Source organism: Glycine max, chromosome 16 (genome assembly GCF_000004515.6).
Source record: "Glycine max cultivar Williams 82 chromosome 16, Glycine_max_v4.0, whole genome shotgun sequence".
In the NCBI taxonomy this organism is placed as follows: domain Eukaryota; kingdom Viridiplantae; phylum Streptophyta; class Magnoliopsida; order Fabales; family Fabaceae; genus Glycine; species Glycine max.
Window position 1 is genome coordinate 34546390 of NC_038252.2, and position 21899 is coordinate 34568288.

The window sequence follows — 21899 nt, forward strand, 5'->3', positions numbered from 1 at the left end:
ATTGTTGCAAGTCAAAGATTAGATTCTGGTTTATGATCAATCATTTATTGGTTGACATATAAAAAGTTATAGCTTTTTTTTTATCACCATAATTAGGATCTAGCTATAGTGAGATCCCTAAGTATATATTTTTACAAGCTTATGAGATTAATTATTGATTCAGTATTTAATTATACTTTAAATTCCTTATCCCTATCAAAAAAGTATTAAGTATTCTGCAAAATCGAAGATAAATCTTTTCCACAGAATTGTTAACTAATTCTCAAGTTACGTGTTATGTCAAAATTAAACATAAAAAAGATGCGTTTCTTTTTTTGGAAAAAAAGAAGAAGATGTTGGAACCTATTTTCCCTTATTGTTCTCCCTTCAGTTTACTTTTAAAAAGTTAATCAAATATTCACAAAGAACGCACTACATGACTACAAAGTTTGGATAGTTTGCATGAGTCTTACGTTCAAATTTCATTGCTATTATTTTATAAACACACACAAAGAAAGATTACTCCCAAAGTTAACTTTACCAATTCACTAAGACAAATTTTTATCCTTTTTTTTATTAAATCATATGTTTTCACAATTTTATGAACTTATATTTCAAATCAAATTAATATTTTTTAAATTAACTATCCAATTGAACAAATTATTGGGAGACAAACTCAACAAAACGATGCTGCTAGAGGTGTTGAGAGCAAAAGCTTCCACCACCATTGAAATGATGCATACAAGGTCCAGTCTATCATGTTGAGGCTCCTAGCAATGATTTGAGTGGTTTTTCATAGGGGATTTTCACGGTGAAGGTGTTGGAACCAAATTTGAGAATGTAAAAAAGTAACACATATAGTGCAATTAAAAATTACCACTATTCATAAACAAAAAAGTCATTGAAATTTACTATTTTAACATCATCAACTTAATTGAACGGAAACAACTAAATTAATAGATTTAAAATAATTTGGAAATTAAATTCAACCTTATAAAAATTTATGAACTAAATCAAACATTTTTAATATTATCCGAGGATGAAATTGATAATTAAGGCCACATGTAAACCCAAAACGTAGTGTCACATCAGCTCCTCCTCTTGAAATTACCAAAACACCCTCCCTTGACTCACCTCTACACAAGGTAACCAAAACCCGACACGCACGTTCCTCTCTTTCATCACTCCCGAGGGTCTCAGACCACAACACAGTGATCGCGCACACACTTTCAAAGAGCTTCCACCTTCCACTGGCATCTCATTAAAACGCCACCGTATTGCTCACAAGCCAATGCCTTGCTCTTCCCTCACTTCCACTGGCGATAACAGCAGCAGCAGCAGCAGCAGCAACAAGAAGAAGGATGGTTCTTCTCTCCGCGAGTTCAAGCTGAACGAATCAACCTTCTTAGCTTCGCTCATGCCTAAGAAAGAGATTGGCGTCGATCGCTTCTTCGACGCTCATCCCGAATACGACGGTCGCGGCGCTCTCATCGCTATCTTCGGTACTCCTGCACCGCTGACTCTCACCTTCAATTTCCTCTTTTTTCTTTATTTTTTAGCTTGTGGAAATGTTCTCAAGTGATAAATTGGAAATGATCTCGATTTCAGGATTGTGTTCGAGTTAATTTGTTGTTTTATTAAGATGTATTTTATTATAATATGGTTTCGAGTGTGGAATTGATCGAAATTAAGACGTTTTTATCTGTCTTTTCAGATTAATTGTGTGTTTCCTTTGCATGCGTTGAATCAGTGGACTGTGTGGAGGTTTGTTGTGGAGTTTGGAGAGTGGAATCAATCAAAATTAAGATGCGTTTTGTTGTCTCTTTGTGTTCGGATTAGTTGTGTGTTTGCTTTGCACGTGCGAATTTAGTGGAGTGTGTGGAGATTTATTGTGAATTTGATGAAAAGAAATTGAAGAAGTGCTGAAATTATTGGAGTTCGGTTGTTGGAATGGAAAGTGATTTAGTCATGTTCATTTGTGTGGTTTGGATTTTGACGTGAACGAATGAGAGATGGAATTAAGAAGACAGAACCTGTTATAGTGACCTTGTTGGATTGGCTTCGCTAATGAAGTGTTTTTTATTGCTTTAGAAAGCTTTTTTGTAAGGAGTGTTGGGGATTAAGTTTTTGTGTTGTGTCTGACTGTCTGTATTCAAATGTTTGGGATTTATTGTTTTTTGAATTTTTAGTTTTTTTTTTGTTTCAATTTAGTGATGAAGATACGAGTGTGCTGTGTTCATTACTAGCTGTTTGCATTTTTAGGCTTCTGTTTTTAATCTGAATCACTTTTTCTTGTAGAAAGTGTGTTTGTTTGTTGTTCTCACTAGAACGTAGAGTAATGATTGTAAGTTGTAACCTTCCCTCTTTTCTTTCATTGGCTATGTGCTAATTTAATTTGCCGCTACTAAAATGTCTTTTAATGATTATGTTGCTTGTGTTCTTAAGTATGTTTTTCTTATACTGTGATTGCATTTGTTAATGGTTCATATGAAAAATTTGTTAAATCATTAGATCGGCATGTTTGCAGATTCTGGTGTAGACCCCGCTGCGGATGGATTACAGATTACCTCAGATGGGAAACCAAAAGTTCTCGATGTCATTGATTGGTAAATAGATTGAAAGGACTTTATTTTGGATATTTAGCTGATATTTCTTTCTGAGTGTGTACTGGTTTCCCAATTAATATATGGTACTTTTCCTTTCCTCAGCACAGGGAGTGGTGATATTGATACCTCAAAGGTGGTGAAGGCCGATTCTGATGGTCGTATTTGTGGTGCATCAGGTTAGTGCTTGGAATGGTATAGCTTGTTGATACAAATAATTATGTTCAGATGTTTTTCAGTATATTGTAGTAATTGCTTGCAACTCAGGAGGTATTTGCAAAAGAAAACTACGTGCACAGCTTAGTGACCTTGTTTAGGGATGAAACTAGACAATTATTACAGTGAGTAGGGCAGTTTGTAAACAAATTGGTACTCCTGATCACATATACATTAAAGAAGTGATTTTTAATATACCCTAATAAAGTGACAAATTAAGAATACAATGGCCTGGTTTGTTTTGATTTTATTTTATTGTTGTAAAAATCATTTCTGTAAAATATAATTCGAAAACAGTTTTGAAGAACAAAAATAATAAAAATCTTAGATAATTTGTTCCCAGAGTAGTTTCAAAATCAACCTGTTCGTTAAATTACAACCCTTCGGTTGATGAGGCTGTGTTTCAATTTTTTATTATTTACAGAATAATAAATTAAAAAAATATATTTGAACTGTTTTTGTTTTCTCGGTTTTAAAACTCCTACCTTGTTGTATTGTTTTGAAAAATTAAGATAAGGAAACACTCTTAAATGAGGTTTCAGTGATTCTTTATTATTAAAAACCAAAAGCTCTTATTGAAAACAGAAACCAAACAGGTAAAATTTCCTCCTCCAACAAGTCTGACAAAGTATTTGTTTTTCTTTTTTTTTTTTTTTCTGTTTTCTGTCTATTAGAGTAATTTATAGTAAATGGAAATTGAATTATTAAGCTTTTGTCTTTGCTTTGGTCTTCCTGAAAAATATTGTACAGGGGCATCACTGGTTATCAATACTTCGTGGAAAAATCCTTCTGGTGAATGGCGTGTTGGTTATAAATTAGTTTATGAGCTATTCACCGAAGGTGTGATATCTCGTTTGAAGGTGGTATTACAGTTTTGTTGAAATATTTTAGTTTCTCTAGGCTTCATACCTCCGGCTATTTGATCTAATTTCTGTTTTCTCCTTTTGAAATGTTCATTGGCAGAAAGAAAGAAAAAAAAAGTGGGATGAGAAAAACCAGGAGGAAATTGCTAGGGCTGTAAAACAACTTGCTGACTTTGATCAGGTTCATAGGAAATTTTATTGATTCATGCATATGCTAGAATGGTAGAACAGTAAATTACATATGATATACTCAACACTTCAACATTTTGTTTAGTAGGCATGGCAGTTTGCAGGGGCAAGCTGTTCACATGTTCTCTTTTTGTTATTGCATTTTCCTATCTTGTGTGTAGTTGATACATTGATTAGTACTGTGTTTGAGACAAGATAAAGAAACTTATCCTTTCATATTTCAGCCTGCTTTTTCTGCTGTATTTTCCTAACATTCTTTCTGGAATTACTCATCAGTAGCGCATTATGCTATTATGAACATATGAGATTTTTTTTAAAGATTCAACATAGCCCATGAATATGTTAGTGTGTAATGTGCTATTTTTCCTTCTGGATGCTCATTTACTGATATGATTGCCTGTTGATTTTTTTAATTTAATTACCAGATCAAATTGCAGATAATACTCTTTATTTTATGAATAGCTATCATGCTTATATAGATATGATGTGGTTTTTTTTTTTTTTTTTTTATTTATCATTCTTGTTCCATATAACTCAAACCATGATACATTTTCTAGCAACAAATCAAGGTAGAGGATGTAAAACTTAAAATGTTCCGGGAAGATCTCCAGAATAGACTTGATATTTTGAGAAGGCAATCTGAGGTGAGTGCTAACTGCTAAGCATAAACCATGTCATCTTCCTTTATTGCTCTTTGCATATTTGTGTATTTTCTTGTCCTTGAAATAGGAAATGAATAATTGATTTGAATTTATATCATTATAGGACACTCATAAGTGGTGGAACAAGGATATTGATAGAATGATTGTCTCTGTATGAAATAATGTTGAAAAAATCTTTTCCACCTGGCCACACATAAACAATTAAATTCTTGTTTTTTCTCCCTCTGACTCGTCTCAAAGATTCAAACTAAAAGAGATATGTATACTTGTGTTTGCGCTCCCTCTGTGAATTTTGTCAACTGAAATTCCTTACTTTTAAAAGGAAATGCTGTTTTATGTTTTAGAGCTATGATGATAAAGGGCCTGTCATAGATGCTGTTGTCTGGCATGATGGAGAGGTTTGGAGGGCTGCCCTTGACACACAGAGTCTGGAAGATGATCCAAATTGTGGGAAGCTTGCTAATTTTATGCCTTTAACTAATTATAGGTACATTTAGTTCCTGGTGTTAATATTTATTATAACTGTTAATCTTAGTTGATAGCCTGTGTCTGGAGATGCATTGTGAAATTGGAAGATACTCTTGTTTTTCTACTGCAATGAACCTTTTGTTTGATTGTCACTGCTTACAGCCTTAGTTTGAAAACCATGTTCTGTTGAGTATTTGATTCCCACCTTGTTTTCCATAGTTATTTCTACCACAACAAAATGCTACTGTAAATGTTGTATATATGAAAATATATGTCATATATTTTAAATATAAAGTAAAATGTGATTGAGTTGAATGGGATTGAATCTTCAGTGTGTTGTTCTTGTGTTTTTGAAAATTTCTTTTGAAACAACTCGGCACTTGATTTTTATGTTATCATATTGTTCATTTTTTTTTGGGTACAACAAAACAGTTTAGTTGACATTCTGCAAACTGTACTTCTCAATATATTTGGTTTCTCCACTCAGGGTTTGTGTTTCTTTCTGGTTTATGTATCACAGAAAAAAAATCAAATATATAACTTTTTTTCCTGGAAAAGGAGCAACTTAATGATTGAGTTAGGAAGAGCTTGGTTCGCACCTTTACTATAGTTGATGTTTCTGAATTAATTTACTTTGCCACGAAGAAAATAATTTATGTGGTTTAGCTATTGAAGCAATTGTTGTTACTTTTTTTTTTCCTTTCTATTAAATTGTATTAAAATCGTGAGTGGTTTCAATGCTAACTGTGACTGCCTGTTCTTTCAGGATAGAGAGGAAGTATGGCATCTTCAGCAAATTAGATGCTTGTACTTTTGTTGTTAATGTCTTCAGTGATGGGAATGTCTTAAGTATTGTAACAGACTGTTCTGCACATGCCACCCATGTTGCTGGTATAGCTACTGCTTTCCACCCAAAGGTACTGATATATAATTTTATCTATACAGTGCAACATTCTTGCGAGGAATAGTATACCTTTTGACATACAATATTGTTGTTAGGAGCCCTTGTTGAATGGAGTTGCACCTGGCGCACAAATAATATCTTGTAAAATTGGGGATTCTCGCTTAGGTTCAATGGAAACAGGAACGGGTTTGATTCGGGCACTCATAGCAGCTGTGGAGGTGCTGCAAATTTTTCTCCTTTTTCCTCCTCTTTAGCTGATTATTCTGGATATTTTGACAAGTGAAATATGATTTGCCTTTGATTTTTGTGTGTTTGATCAACTGAGTTTGTTTTAGGATCTTATAACATCCTGCATAAGTAGGACTTTTAATGATGGGCGTGCAATATTTCTTTTTCAGCATAAGTGTGACCTTATCAACATGAGTTATGGCGAAGCAACGTTACTGCCAGACTATGGGCGCTTTGTTGATCTTGTGAATGAGGTATTTTCTTAGACTTTCATTTTAGCGGAGCACTTATATCATTTATTTGCCATTCTCTATTCTTAGTTGTTATTTTGGTTGGTTTACTTCTAGGTGGTGAACAAACATCGCCTGATATTTGTGAGCAGTGCTGGTAATAGCGGGCCAGGATTGAGCACTGTTGGTGCACCTGGTGGTACATCTTCCAGTATCATAGGTGTTGGCGCATATGTATCTCCTGCTATGGCTGCTGGTGCTCATTGTGTTGTTGAACCTCCATCTGATGGGCTTGAATACACTTGGTATATTCACTTCCCTCATTGGATGACTTTTTATATCCTTGTGTCTTAATTTTGTTACTTCTTTATTCTCTCTTTTTTTGCATCATTATCATTGCATGATTTATGCAAATAATTTTGCAGGTCTAGCCGGGGACCAACAGCTGATGGAGACCTTGGTGTTTGTGTGAGTGCTCCTGGTGGTGCTGTTGCTCCTGTCCCCACATGGACTCTTCAACGGCGTATGCTCATGAATGGGACATCAATGGCATCACCATCAGCTTGTGGAGGAACTGCGTTGCTCATAAGTGCAATGAAGGTTCTTGCATGTGGTTCTTTTGTAGCTTATCTCATTTAGTGGTATTTACTTGCACACATCTCTGATTTTTGTGATGTGTTACGTCTGTATGATCTGCATTCAGGCTGAGGGAATCACTGTGAGTCCATACAGTGTGAGGAAGGCGCTTGAAAATACCGCAATTCCCATAGGTGATTTACCTGAGGATAAATTATCCACTGGACAAGGGCTTATGCAAGTTGACAAGTTAAATAATCTTCCCAGTTTTTACTTTCATGAAAATTTTAGTAAATGGTAGTTTTGTGACATTTATTGACTTAAATCATATACTCGTTGACAGGGCTTTTGAATATATACAGAAGTGCCAAAATGTTCCATGTGTTTGGTATCAAATAAAAATCCAGCAATGCGGAAAAACAAGTGAGTTTACATTCTACCATGTACATTTTACCTTCCCCTTATGTGGACAAAGACACGAAACATGTTATCTTTTGGCTTTCCCTTATATTTGTAACAGTAGAAAGTGTAGAATGTTATTACTATATGTGAGATTAAAATTATGCTCGAGCCTTTACCTAATGGCTTATGATTTTGGGATAGTTGGAAGTTGGCACATTAAATGATATCAAAGCCCAATTTAACAGTTCTAATAAGAGTGTGGGCAATGCAATAGTCCACCCTACCTTGTGCTACTAAGGGCTTTTGCATGAGGGGTGTGTTAGATATAAAATCATTCATGTGACTTCACCTAAAAGATAGTTAGTTCATGACCATATATACAACTAAGTTACTTGGGGGAAATAGGTCGGCAGACATCTTTTATATATAGTGAAGATTTTGTCTAATAATATGAATTTGTATGAAAAAGCTTTTTTCTTGCCTAGAATTGTCTCTCAACTTCCTTGCTCCTGTCTAAAGTTGATGGTGGAGTTACATTGGCATACAAAACATCACAACTTATCTGTGAAAGAAAATTCTAATGGTGGCAAAAAGAATTGCAGTTAGAGATTGAGATTTTGGTAAATTGCTGGAGTGAAAAAGCACTCAGTGACATTTATATTTATACTCATTTCAGAATAAATTACATTTAATAGCAATAAATAAAAATGCAACTCCCTAAGAATAATGGTTAGCACTATACGCAAATGTGACTATTCATCTATCCTAGACAGCAATTCCCAATATATAGAAATTTTTTCCAATGATTAATATACAAGTTTTAACATGTACATAAAATGTTTCATGGCTGAAAAATAGAGTAGCATTGATTTCTGAGGAGGTCAATATTATTTACATCTTTGAAATATTGTTGCTTTGCCCATGGATAAATAATCTAATTAATTAGATGACTTGGTGCACAAATGTTTTTATACATTAAAATTGAAATTAGGAAAGTTTATGTGCAACTTGTCTAGGAGGAAAAGCTAGATTGTAGAGTAATATCTGATGCTTTTGTATGATTGCTAATGACAGGTCCTTCATCAAGGGGCATCTACCTTAGGGAAGCTAGTGCTTGCCAACAATCTACGGAGGTGAGATCATTGATAAATTTGTTGTGCATTGTTGATCACAATGATTGAGTCAGGTCTTTTGAAACTTGTAGAATGAATTTAAGATGGGAAAACCTATTAATGATGACTTGTAATCTTATAAAAATGATGAGAAATTGAAGAGTTAAATATGCTACACTAGTTAACATCCTTAAGGAAAGAACATAAATTAGAGTCCGTAGCTATTCTGTTAGTAATAAATTGGTGAGGAATTGTGGGTCTGTTTGATTCCTGTCTCACTTTTTTGTTTGGAAAACAATTTTCTAAAACAATTCTACAATATGTTGCAATCAATTTCTTATTTAAAATCTATTAAGTTTTGAAAGTTGTCTCGAAAACTAGTGTTTTAAAATAAATAAAGAACAGAAAGAACTGGGAGATGTTTTGTCATTCTCTTTTTCTATTTTCTTCAAATGCTTTGTTCAAGTGCTCAGGGTACAAATTTTTAGAAAATATAAATGGTCTCTAGGGACAAACACTTTCGCATGTAGTAAAGGGACTAACATTTTAGAAAATATTTTTGAAAACAATAATAATGACTTATTAGTATTTACAGTTGTTAATGACACAGTAATTCTAACTCCTAATTCAACCTACATTAATTAGGAAGTCTAATTATTTACATTGAATTGCCTGATTCCTGATATATTCAAGTGTTCAACATATAATTAGGAAACAATGATAATTAGCCTTACTCCCATCAAATGCCCTCTTGAAGATATCAGCTACTTGTTAATTTTGTTTTCCAGTTCTAACATGCAGTAGGCAATGGCATAAGTCTTAGCTAAATCTTTTTCTCAATTTGTATTGCTTTGGCATATTTGGTTGGTGCAAAAAATGCTAAAATCTTTATTGGTGTTGGTTGTCTTGTGGTCATTTAGAATGAAGTAATTTTTCTATGTTCATTGTGGTATTCTTCTCATGGTCTTTTGGGGGTTGATGTCTGGTCTATGGAGAGATTGACATGCTGTTTTGGATGTTTCTTGTTCTCAGTTTTCCTTTTCCCCCTTTTATTTTGGTTTTGATTTTGTTAGTTCTTAGGGATTTCTTATTCTCTTGTGCTTGTACTTTTCTATCATGATAAATTCTTCATTTTTTTCTAACTCTTCTTGAATAAAGTGGCAATTGACTTTTATGTGTGCTGTTCTTTTTTCACAATACTCTGGGTTTGAGGCAATGTGAATGGTAACTTGATTATCACACCAAAGTTTCATACATAGTTGGCCCATGAATCCAATCTCATCAAGTAGGTAGTTGTCAATCTGTGATAGTGGTGCATAGTGGTTGACTCCAAAAATATTTTAGTGGTATAATGCATAGCTGGAAGGAAGATTATACAAAAGTGAATTGTTTTATTGAATTTCAAGTTAACAGCCATATGTCAATTATAACCAATCACCCAATTGATTTGCTTGACTTGTCATGGAATAAGTTTTGACCCATATGGCTTCTCTGGTTGCTTGTACTTTTCAAAATTCTAATCTTTTCATCAGCTACTTCTAAATTTTATTGCGGTCGGGTCCTTTGTGATTTTAGTTAGTAATTCTTTTCTAACTTTTGGTCACACATATTCACAGTGGACAGTGCAAGTTAATCCAAATTTTCATGAAGATGCTGACAACTTCAAGGATTTGGTTCCATTTGAGGAGTGCATTGAATTACATTCTACAGAAGAAACAGTTGTCAAGGCCCCTGACTATCTACTGCTCACTTATAATGGTCGCACCTTCAAGTTAGTGTGCTTTACTTCACCATTATTTTCATTGTTTGCATATATTGCCATAAGTTTACATTGAATGTGTTACCAAAATAGTCTTTGCTTTTATCTAGTTTTTTGTTTGTTTGTGATAAACTGAAATTATTATGCTCCTGATTTTTGTTACTTCAACATTTTTTTTTGGACAGCGAAAGTAGTTTTTATTAGATAAAAGTACCAGAGGTACTAAAGATACATTATAGGTATAAATAGGCTACTGGATATAAGGAGTCAGGCTGTGTAACAGACTGCTCAATCCAGAATTCCCAACAACAAGTACAACAGCTTGCCCCACAGGTTTTTGTTTCCTAATTACAAAAACCATCTATTATGTTGCTAGACCACTGGTTATAGTGCATAGAAAAATCTTTCTCCATAGCTCTAATCCACGTCCAGTGCAAAAACACAGCATCCTCCAGCAACTTGTTACTTCAACATTAATTTGTTAGACATATAGGGATGTTTCTGTTAATCTAATTGTTATAGTTGTGCCTTTTGCTTTGTGTTAATATTTTAATTTTGTACAGCTGTAAAAGCTTGTGAAACCAGGTTTCTGATTTCTGAATAAAATTGATAGCAAACTTTTCTGAACAAGATGCAAACACCTTTTTTCTTCTGAGTTTATCTCTTAATGTTAATAATTAGATGCATGACTTCTATGAGGAATTGAAATGATTGTGTTTGCCTTGCCTGTGTAATGTCAATCCTTCCTGCTTGAGTCAAAAGTCAAAACACTTCCATTGCATTTGTAAACCTTTTCATGGTACACTGTTACTTATATAATAATTTTGAAGTAGACACATTGCAATCTTGCAAGACCTAAATTGTGACTGTCACCTAACCAAGATGACCACAGGCTCATCCAAGTCATGCGAGCCTCAAACTTATCAATAAATAACACCCAACTATCCAGAGAGTGAAAACAAGGGCTAACTTAAAATACAGTCCAAGTGAAATTTCCTAGAATTTCAACAAGATTCCTAGTAACATTGGTTAAAATTTATAAGAAACTACAAAACTATGAGTGGGGACTCATTAAATATGGAGTGAGATGTACACAATTTTGTGATTCTTGATAATAGTGTGTTGCTAGCATTTCCCCTTTCAATGAAGCTTCATTGATTTTTCACCTTGTCTAAAATAATGGTATACTTTAAATTACTAGCTTATCAGACTTCTAAATATTAACAAAACAGAAGTATTGAAATTTCCCCTTCGAGCATTGTATTGGGCTCACCAATAAAACAATATCAGAATTGCTGGAGTAGAACACTAAGACAACTCTTTGCCATCATTAACAAACATATATCCACAATTTGGGTGAGCTTGTGACTGAGTAGTTATGAGTTTCTAACTGCTGTAATTGACACAGGACAAGTGATGTGTAAGCGTTATTGGCAAATAACTAATTCTTCAAGTGAAACGGTCTAAACCAAACCAATAGAAATCCCATTAAACTATAAAATAAACAGTCTAGCAAAAGTAGTTTACAACAACTCCAACAAGACAATATCATGATTACAACTTCATCCTTAAGGAAAATTCACTAGATAGGACTAAAACAGACTTAGCATACAGCTCTTTTTTTATTGGTTATTTTGATCGAGTTTCTGTTAAATAATGTTAATTTGTAGTTTTATTTTATTACTTACACAACTTGTTTTCTTCCACTTGCAGTGTAGTGGTGGATCCTTCCAATCTTTCTGATGGTCTTCATTATTTTGAGGTCTATGGTATTGACTGCAAAGCTCCATGGCGTGGTCCTCTGTTCAGAATTCCAATCACCATAACAAAGCCCAAGGCCATAACTAACCAGCCTCCACAAATTTCATTTTCAAAGATGTTGTTCCAGCCAGGTGTGCGCTAGTTGATTAAATTTATCTTCATACTTCTTTTTGCTGGTGTCCTACTAAGGTTTTAAATCTGGTATCTACATGTAACACATAGCAACCAAAACTTTAAGCTATTGCCCTGTAGTCTTATTCTTTTTGCCTAATACACCTAGTATTGGATTTGTCTTAAATTACTTATTCCATATTCACATTGAATTCACAATTCTTCTGTATTTATGTGTTTGTAGCCCTAAATTCAATGCTTACTTTGAGACTTATGATGGAGATGCTCCAACTTATTTAGTTAGGCTATCTTTATACAGATCTCTTTCATGTTTGTAAGTGCTAGTGTAGCATTGGCCCAGTCCATATACTAATCCTAGCCCAACAAGTGAAGTGGATATACTTAATGAGTTTAACACTTTCAGTTATTTTCTTTTTGTTTGTTGCTTCACTAGGCCATATAGAAAGGAGATACATAGAAGTGCCGCATGGTGCATCTTGGGCTGAAGTAACGATGAAAACATCAGGTTTTGACACAGCACGGAGATTTTATGTGGATGCTGTTCAGGTACGACTTGATGCTTGAAACTTTGTCAGATTGTGGGCAGTCTTGTTGACATGTTTTCTATGCCCAGCTGTGCCCACTGCGAAGACCTTTGAAATGGGAGAGTTCTGTAAATTTTCCTTCTCCTGCTGCCAAAAGCTTTGCCTTTAGGGTAGTAAGCGGCCAGACATTGGAACTAGTCATTTCTCAGTTTTGGTCAAGCGGCATAGGGAGTCATGAGACCGCGAGTGTGGATTTTGAGGTACTTGAATTCTTATTTAGATGAACTTTCCCCCCTCCCAAATATTTGGAAAGATTTTGCCTTTTCTTTTTGTTAAATGCATCTCAATTCCTTTATATCACCTTGCTTGTATTGTGTGATAATTGTTGATAATTTGCTATTTTTATATCTATATAACAGATCAGGAACTTAAATAGCAAATGTTAAAAGGTGAAGGCTGTAGATAAATCTCATGAGGAATAAACATATGATTTTTTTCTTCCGCTTGGTCCAGTAATTTTGTAGTTGTCCTTTCATATATTGCTGCCTCTGAAGCTATAATTGGATCATTTTCTCTGAATTTTTTTTGGCTTAATGTATGATCTCTTTTATGATGTGGGATATGTTGTGTTATTTCATTCTACATTGAATATACAATCCTGCCGTCTACATAAAATTTCAGGTTGTGTTTCACGGGATAAAGGTCAATCAAGAAGAGGTTTTACTTGATGGTAGTGACGCACCAGTCAGGATTGATGCTGAAACTCTACTGGCATCTGAGGAACTTGCACCTGTGGCAATTCTAAACAAGGTTATCTTTTTAAAGCTCCTATTTTCCCCTAATTTGGAAACCAATGAGATTTACCTGTTCTCCTAATGTATATTAAACTTGCAGATTAGGGTCCCATATCGACCAATAGATTCTAAGATTATTGCACTTACAGCAGATCGTGACAAACTTCCTTCTGGAAAACAGATTCTGGCACTGACTCTGACGTGAGTTATAAATTTTATTGTGTCATTTGTCTTTCGATAATTTGGATGGCCTTTTCTCAGTATTCTGATTTTGCAGCTACAAGATCAAATTGGAAGATGGAGCTCAAATAAAACCTCACATACCTTTGCTAAATGACCGGATATATGACACTAAATTTGAGTCTCAATTTTATATGATTTCTGACTCAAATAAGGTATATTAATATTTCATTTCCTTCTACTAAAAATGAATCAAATAGTTTATGTTAGAGATTCGCTTTCTCAATCCTATGAATAATAAGTTGCATGTAAGTTGTGCTCATATATATAAATGCTGAGTTTTATATTTGCTGTTTTTTTTCCAATTTTTCGCCTGACTGATTGTAATGCACTAGTAGTCACAAAGTAGTGGGATTTATAACCTGTTGGGTGAGAATGCACGTGTTAATCAGTAATGGGCATTTGCCAGAAGATATCTGTTTCTTTTGTGTATTCCAACATCTTTTCTATTTTGTTAGCTCTTTGTACATGTTTTTTCCAAGGAAATAATCCCATATTTTTAAAGCTCTGGTAGGAAGCAGGGAAAAAAAATAAAACGACTATCTCTAAAATTAACATGTACTTCGTTTGCTTCATATATTTTATCTCATGCTTTTTCTGTTCTGATTATAGCGCGTATATTCAAGTGGAGATGTCTATCCAAGCTCTTCTAATCTTCCCAAAGGAGAATATATTTTACAGTTATATTTGAGGTATATGTCTCTTTCTGAGCATAAACCCTGGATGAGAGTGCGCATACTTGTTTGTTCCCATTGTAGCTTAGTGTTGTTAAATAGTGGTCATGGCGCTGCCTTCACAGAATGGTGTGGCAGATTTTTTGCCAACTGCCATGGGCAATTTGTGAAGGGAGTCCCGCCATGGTGGCGCCATAAGGCGCAATGATGTGTTTATATGGGGGGATTTTGGCATTCTGCCATGTTCCACCAACTGCCATTAATAACACTGGCAGCTTTCTATAGATCTGATGACATTACGGTGACTTTGCAAATTTTGAATCATATTTCAATTCATAGGTAGTGGTTGAATGCTACTAGTGAACTGATATTGTTAAGAGGACTTGGAAGCTTAATTTAGTTATCTTTACTTGTAATAACAAAGCTAGCATATCACAAGTGGAATATTTCTAGGTTCATAAAATATTTATACATAAAAGTGCATTCATTGTAGTCCCTCATTGATAGAACACCAATTGAGCAGAATTATTAAATCACACAAAATATATAGAATACAGCAGTATTTGTTATCCCACAATCATAGACTCTTACAGATATTAGTCTCTGTCCAAAGTACAAGGAGACAAGACATCATATTCCCCCTTTTACACACATTTAATAATATATGTCTGCCTAAAATTGTCAACACGACAGTTATAGTTGAACATATTCTAATGATAAATAACTGCTATTGACATTTATTATTACAGACTTTCTGATAATAAATTAGCTCCTACTCTACCAAAAACTGCCAACATGATAGTTATTATTACACTTATATCTAATAATACACAACTGCTCATGACAGTTGTTATTGGTTCCCATAATTTGCATTCATAGTTTATATTTTTTTTGTTTCAGGCATGACAATGTGCAGATTTTGGAAAAGATGAGGCATTTGGTGTTATTCATTGAGCGAAATTTGGAAGAGAAGGTAGTTTATCTCATCAATTTTATGTATTCACAATGGTCAATTGCTGCTGAAGTCTAGAAGAGCTTTTCCACTATGATTGAAGGTTTTTGAATTAGCATTGATTATGTGACTCACGATAAAGATGGGGTCATGAGTCACCATAAATCTTAACAAGGGGAGAGTTTTGAAAATATGATTAAATGGTATTTTACTAGTCTACTAGTATAATCACATGGCAGCTACAAAGATCAGATAATGCTGTTGGGTTAGACATGCCCAAATTGAAGAACCTTTTGCCTGGAATTTTCAAAAACCAAAAGTATTTGTAGTTCTCCCGAAAATTGATCATTATGTTTGAAAATAATTTGTAATTGAGTTATACATGCCTCCATCTAGCAGTGCCTCTGCTGTCTAGCTATAAAAATTCTGTACACACTACTAAAATTAGATGATAAGTATTCTTTCTATCTATTTATTCATTTTCTTATTTATGTTTTTGTTTGTTTCGAGGATGTCATTCGGCTAAGCTTTTTCTCTCAACCCGATGGCCCGCTGATGGGAAATGGTTCCTTTAAGTCCTCATCACTAGTTCCAGGGTATGTGAGTATGTTTGTAGTCCTAACATGGTTTAAATGTCTCCTTGTGTTGTTGTGTTGACTTTTACTTATTGGTAGTATAAAAGAAGGAATATATCTCGGTCCACCACCAAAAGAAAAGCTTCCCAAGGTACATTGCTATCCATTGTCAACGTTTCAGATATTTCCACTGACAGTAATGACGACAATTGTAAAATTTCTGCAGAATTCTCCACAAGGATCTGTTTTGCTAGGGGCAATTTCATATGGGAAGCTGTCCTTTGTTGGTCAGGGAGAGAATAAAAGTCCTGAAAAGCACCCTGCATCATATCAGATTTCTTATATAGTTCCCCCAAATAAGGTTACTCTCTGCCTCATAAAGTTACCTGCCTTCATTTCTTGTTGTATGCTTTATGAAATTAATTGCACATCCCATACTCCTAAGTGGCTGTTTTGAGCTAGCTAGCACTGGGCTGTGCTGTAGTTGAATCAACTATCATATAATATATGACTGATGTTAATGTCTAATTATGTATCTTTTGAAAGATTGATGAGGACAAGGGAAAAGGTTCTTCCTTATCTTCCAAGAAGAATGTTTCAGAACGTTTAAAAGAAGAGGTACTATGCTAGTTATACATCAGTAAAAGAGCTTCCTTTTGGTTTTTATCCTATTTCCTGTTTTATTTATGGTTCAATTTATGCTCTTTCTGCATCTTTTTTCTTCTCGAGGCAATTGTATTATTATCCATGTTCACATTGTTATACTTCAAAAATTGCGTTATTTGAAACATTGGTAAATAACTGTGAAGGAGGATGTCTGAAACAAGGTTAATTACGTAGAGGTGAAGTTTGTTAGTACACCTTATAGTGAATTTATTTTATCATTGAAGTTAATTACCTTTCTTGGTTCAAATCAATGGCATTTTATGGAACATTTTCTATCTGTTGATTCTGTATTTCAAAACTTGTCTTCTAGAATATTCCTTTATCTTCAATATTAAATTGTAAATTGGTTATTAGCCATATTTTTTCTTAATAATTATAAAAATGACGAGTCTTTGCTGATACGAGTGAATGGTGTATATTTGTTTTTGGTAAAGTGATTCATGTGTGTTTTAATGCCTTTAACATTTAAACAGAGCATGTATGTATATTGTGTAGTATACAAGTTAGGAAACAAATAATTGTAAATATCTTATGTACTATAATTATGCCTCAAATCTGTCATCATGATGTAGATTCCATTCTATGGATTTTAGAATGTTTCCCTTATGTCTTCCTGGTTCTTTAATTTTACTTGTCCATCAGGTAAGAGATGCAAAAATAAAAGTTCTAGCAAGCCTAAAACAAGAAACTGATGAAGAGCGTTTGGAGTGGAAAGAGCTATCTGCCTTGCTTAAAGTCAGTACAGAAAATTTACTCCGAATTTGTCTTTTGCCTTCATTTTATTTTCTATTACCATAATAATTGATTTATATTCTTTTGCAACATTTTTTTTTGATGTTTTTCATAATTGTAATTGGCTGTATATTTTCTGATAAATGTATTCAGCTGTCTATTCTCCATATTATTATTTATTAATTAAATAAACGTATGCTATATTTCCTTGCAGTCAGAATATCCAAAGTACACTCCATTACTTGCAACGATTTTGGAAGGTTTAGTTTCTTGGAGTAATATCAAAGACAAAATCCATCATGATGAAGAGGTACATTTTTTGGTGGAAGTAAATGTTTTTGATTTTTATACTTTTCACCTCATCTCTGTGATTTTCCATCATTTAACCCCCCCAATATATATCACACATACATGTTCAAAAACTTGAATGCGATTAAGGTTTACTTGTGGAGTTTTGGTGTTTCATTATTCTTTCGGATTCTCAATTTGTGTCATCAATTTCTATTTTTTTTTTACCCTGACAGAGTGGTCACAATTACAGGTTCCTCACTCTATAAAACAAGATAACAAAAAGATAGAAATATTGCAGATCTTCCTGGGTCTGCTTCCTCCCTGCCCTAATAATACCTCAATTTGTTACTAAATAACTGGCTAAACTTTTTCTCACTCCCATGGTCCTGCCCTTTTTATCATTTACCCCAGCAGATATGCACGCCTCAGTTCCAACCTTATTCCTACTTGCCACATATGCAGATTGGTTTCAGCTTGAATTTCCATCTCAATTCTCAGTCGCTTAATAATCCCATCCTTGCTTCCTTAGTTATCTTAGTAATTGTTTGAGTCCTAACAGATTTATATGAAAAGTTTATCCTATAGAAGTTTGTACTAGTTTGGTGTCGATAAAACTATGAATATCATGATTGCAATTTGCAGGTGGTTGGTGCAGCCGGTGAGGTGATTAACAGTATTGACAGAGAAGAGCTAGCAAAATTTTTTGCTCTAAAAAATGATCCAGAAGATGAGGAAGCGGAGGTACTCAATCTTGTCTTCAATACTAGTACTTATTTCCATTGCCCATTCTGAAATGGTTACTAAAGAAACAGAAGATATGCAGGAATCCTGTATGTTACTATATGCATGTAATCTATTAATACAGTTGGTACAGTAAATTAGGGAAGCAACTACAGATATTAATGAACTAATTGTAGCTTATCAACTAATCACAGCTTATGTCTTGAGGACAGTTGTCCTACAGCTACTTAATTAGCATGTTCTAAAACTAAATATTAATGCTAAATCTAACAGTTACACTTCGGTTGTATTTGTGAGATCTGCAAAAGTACCCATGGATACATCTATCATACACTTACCCGTGTTATCTGTTTAATCAAGTATGGATATAAACCATAGGGATCTATTTGCACATTATGAATTATGTGGACACACTTGGAATTTCTCAAATAGTATAGGGAATTTGTTGAAAAGTCTCAAATAGTTACAGTGCTATAGATTAATTTAACCTTTTAACAGTTGTTTAAGTGTAAACATTGTAAAAAGGATTGTGGTGTAAATATTTTTATACACTGACTGTATCAAATGTTAACATTGTTCTTGGCTAAATTTATTATAGAAGTTAATTCTATCTATATGTTGATAAGTTCTGTACTACTTTCACACTGCATTGTGGTACTCCTGAATAAATTTCAAGAGATTTCTGTGAATTACTCAAGTGCATTCAGCATGCTGTTATTTGCATGAGTGAAAAAATAATATAGCTTATATTTACAAGAATAAAAAAGAATTGGACTCTTTTCTATCAGTCTTGTGTTCCCAATGCTTCAAAAATTCCTATGTTTCCAAAGCTATATATTGTTATCATTTCTATCGGTGGTTATTTGTAATTTGTTGGCATTTAATGATCCTTCATTCTCACTGTAGAATATCAGGAAAAAGATGGAGTTAACCCGAGACCAATTGGCAGATGCACTGTACCAAAAGGGGCTTGCGCTGGCAGAGATTGAGTCTTTAAAGGTTTGAGCTTTTATTTTAATTTTTTTCTGATCAGGCTCTTTAAAGCAATTATTGTACATTTTCATCAATTGTTTATAAAGTTAAATGATTATGCACTGACAATGTAAAACACTGTCATTTATTCACAAACCATTGTTTATATGACTTTCAATATAATTATTGTAAAAGTCAACAAACTTATCATGCATGGTAGTTTGTGATTGGATGGATGATTGAATAAAACTATTTTACATCGTTGGTGTATGACCCTTTCTCTCTTATTTAAATACATGCTAAACAAAGTGAAAAATCATGCAGATGATGTTACAAAAGTCTGCTCCCTTTTGTTATATTAGGTTAATAGAGAACTTGTTTTTATCCTAGTAGTGCTTGATCTTGTAAAGTTATAAAAAATATATCCAAGAGTGGGAAATATCCCTGTAAAGTGAGGTGACATTTAAGTGTTTTTCTCTTGTGCACAAACCACAGGTATCATGCTGTAATAATCTTGAGTTTAATTTATAGGTATTGTTAATGTAAAATATTTTGAGAGTCATCCAATAGGAATTTCCCTGTGTTGCCACATCATAATGAATAGGGTGGTGTGGTAAAATGACTAAACCTCATTGAATGTCTATGCAATTTTTTTCACTAACAGTGCATAAAATAAATTAAATTCATAATCTTTTGTGAAACTACAATTCTCACGAGCATGATATTTATGGATTTTGTTACCCGCCTCACTTACAGTCTCCCTTGGTTAGTTGAGTTGAGTCATCTGCATTATTCTTCTGAAGAAAATGCAGAGACCCTCCTTAACTGAGTCACATTTCCATAATGATAGTGGTAACATTTAATTATTTTTTTACCAATAAAAGTTGGCAGACTTGACTTGGTGTATATTGTCAAAGGACGTAGATAAGTCCCCGACTTTGGCTGCCACAGAAGGGGCAAAAGAAGACATAGAAAATAAAAAATCTACGGATGGTCGCAGTCAAGGAGATTTGTTTGAAGAGAATTTTAAAGAACTGAAGAAATGGGTTAATGTGAAGTCAACTAAATATGGGATCCTTTTAGTAACTCGTGAGAGGCGAGCTCAAAGGCTTGGGACTGCGTTGAAGGTATTTTGTTTTACAAGTCTTGCACTGGTTGCTGCATGTAACTCATCTATTTATTTATTACTAATTTACTAATAAAATATCATATGACACTGGAGTCTACTTGAGTATGTGGACTCGATAGTCGATAATATTCTTTGATCCTCAGTGAGATTTGCCTTGAAGTATTCACTCAGCTTATAGTAGATAAACCACCAAACTACTTACTTCTGAACCTCTTCTCACTTGATTCAGGTACTGTGTGACATAATTCAAGATGACGCAGAGCCTGCCAAGAAGAAATTCTATGACCTTAAGCTCTCTTTGCTTGATGAGATTGGATGGACACATTTGGCTGCATATGAGAGACAATGGATGCATGTGCGTTTCCCTCCAAGCTTACCTCTTTTCTAGGACCTGCCCATCGGGAAGATGCTGGACAGCAATGTTAGGACTTTGGAACCATGTCCTTTTCCTCAATATTTATGTAACACTAGACCCTTTACGTGACCTATCCTTTCTTTTTGTGAACATCTTGGCCTTGGTATTTCGAACATGGCATGGGAACTTTGCCATGCCTTCAGTGTGGCTGCCACATCAGTGGCTTCGTCAATCCCATTTATATTAATTTAATAATAACAAAATAAAGAGTTTTTCACTTGTCTTTTGTTGATTTTTGTTCTCTGTACCTTTTTCTTTTATAAAAAAAGAAAATTTAGAGGTCAGTGATTCGAAAGTGATTCTGATAACTATCGAATAGTTTACTTTGATATTCTATCATTCTTCCCTCGAGTAAAATCTGATATCGCCTGTTTGAAATTCGAAAATTGTTTGAATGTCCTCAAAAGTTTCCCAAGAATTTTCATATCTCGGAAGTTTGTCCCACTGAACAAGTACTTCCATGAAGCTGCTGGTGTAGATTGTAGCTCTAAGGAATAGTTGAAACTTTGGAGGTTGTTGGCATGGGTTAATAGTTTGAATAGCTTCATGCTTTATGTAGAAGATCAAGTGAATTTGTGATCTTACAGGTAGGTCTAGCATATGCTTAGTGAATTTACTTTGTATTCGATAGTCGATCATTTTAGTTTTCAATGTAGTGAATTAATTTTTTTACTTATATTTCTTATAAGGTTAATAATGAACAACAAAAATTAAAAATAAAATAATAATGATAAGATTAATTTTATAAGTTGTTATTCTCTTTCATTAATTTATTATTATTTTTGTTTATGAAAAGTAGTATAGGATGACAATTATAATAAGATGGAGGGTATTTAATTTGCACGCCTATATAACTGTTTTGAATATCGGACTCGGGATCCGAGTAAACGACCAGTTTTAGTGTCCGGTTTAAATAAATCATTGAACTGGTCTTGAGAAAAATGGTAAAAGAATAAAAAAATTCATTCATAAATTGTTAAAATACCAGTTTGTTCTTAGAAAAAAATGCTCTTTTTAGTAAAAGAAATGTTTAATATGATATCATTTTGATTTTCAAAAATTCAAAATTTAATTTAGAGTATTTGTCATTTTATTTTTTTATTTTAGATG

At 33.8% G+C, this 21899-nt stretch overlaps 1 protein-coding gene across 2 annotated transcripts; it reads left to right on the forward strand.

Annotated features, from left to right (window-relative positions):
- Window positions 1-1137: 1137 nt before the first annotated feature.
- LOC100798235 (tripeptidyl-peptidase 2) lies at window positions 1138-21006 on the forward strand. 2 transcript variants are annotated; one of them, XM_006599515.4, is made up of 34 exons: window positions 1138-1481; window positions 2507-2585; window positions 2688-2761; window positions 3549-3658; window positions 3762-3842; window positions 4408-4494; window positions 4857-4999; window positions 5747-5897; window positions 5980-6102; window positions 6283-6366; window positions 6460-6647; window positions 6768-6942; window positions 7046-7167; window positions 7262-7341; window positions 8395-8453; window positions 10049-10203; window positions 11905-12083; window positions 12518-12630; window positions 12698-12868; window positions 13290-13418; window positions 13503-13603; window positions 13680-13797; window positions 14255-14334; window positions 15217-15289; window positions 15779-15864; window positions 15943-15994; window positions 16070-16204; window positions 16390-16461; window positions 17152-17244; window positions 17456-17551; window positions 18175-18273; window positions 19180-19272; window positions 20130-20372; window positions 20604-21006. In XM_006599515.4, exons 1-34 carry the CDS (start codon window positions 1271-1273, stop codon window positions 20760-20762), a joined length of 4014 nt encoding a protein of 1337 aa, XP_006599578.1. In that variant the 5' UTR covers window positions 1138-1270; the 3' UTR covers window positions 20763-21006. The 2 variants fall into 2 exon arrangements, with proteins under 2 accessions (XP_006599578.1, XP_006599577.1); XM_006599514.4 differs by having other exon boundaries at window positions 20163-20372.
- Window positions 21007-21899: the final 893 nt, after the last annotated feature.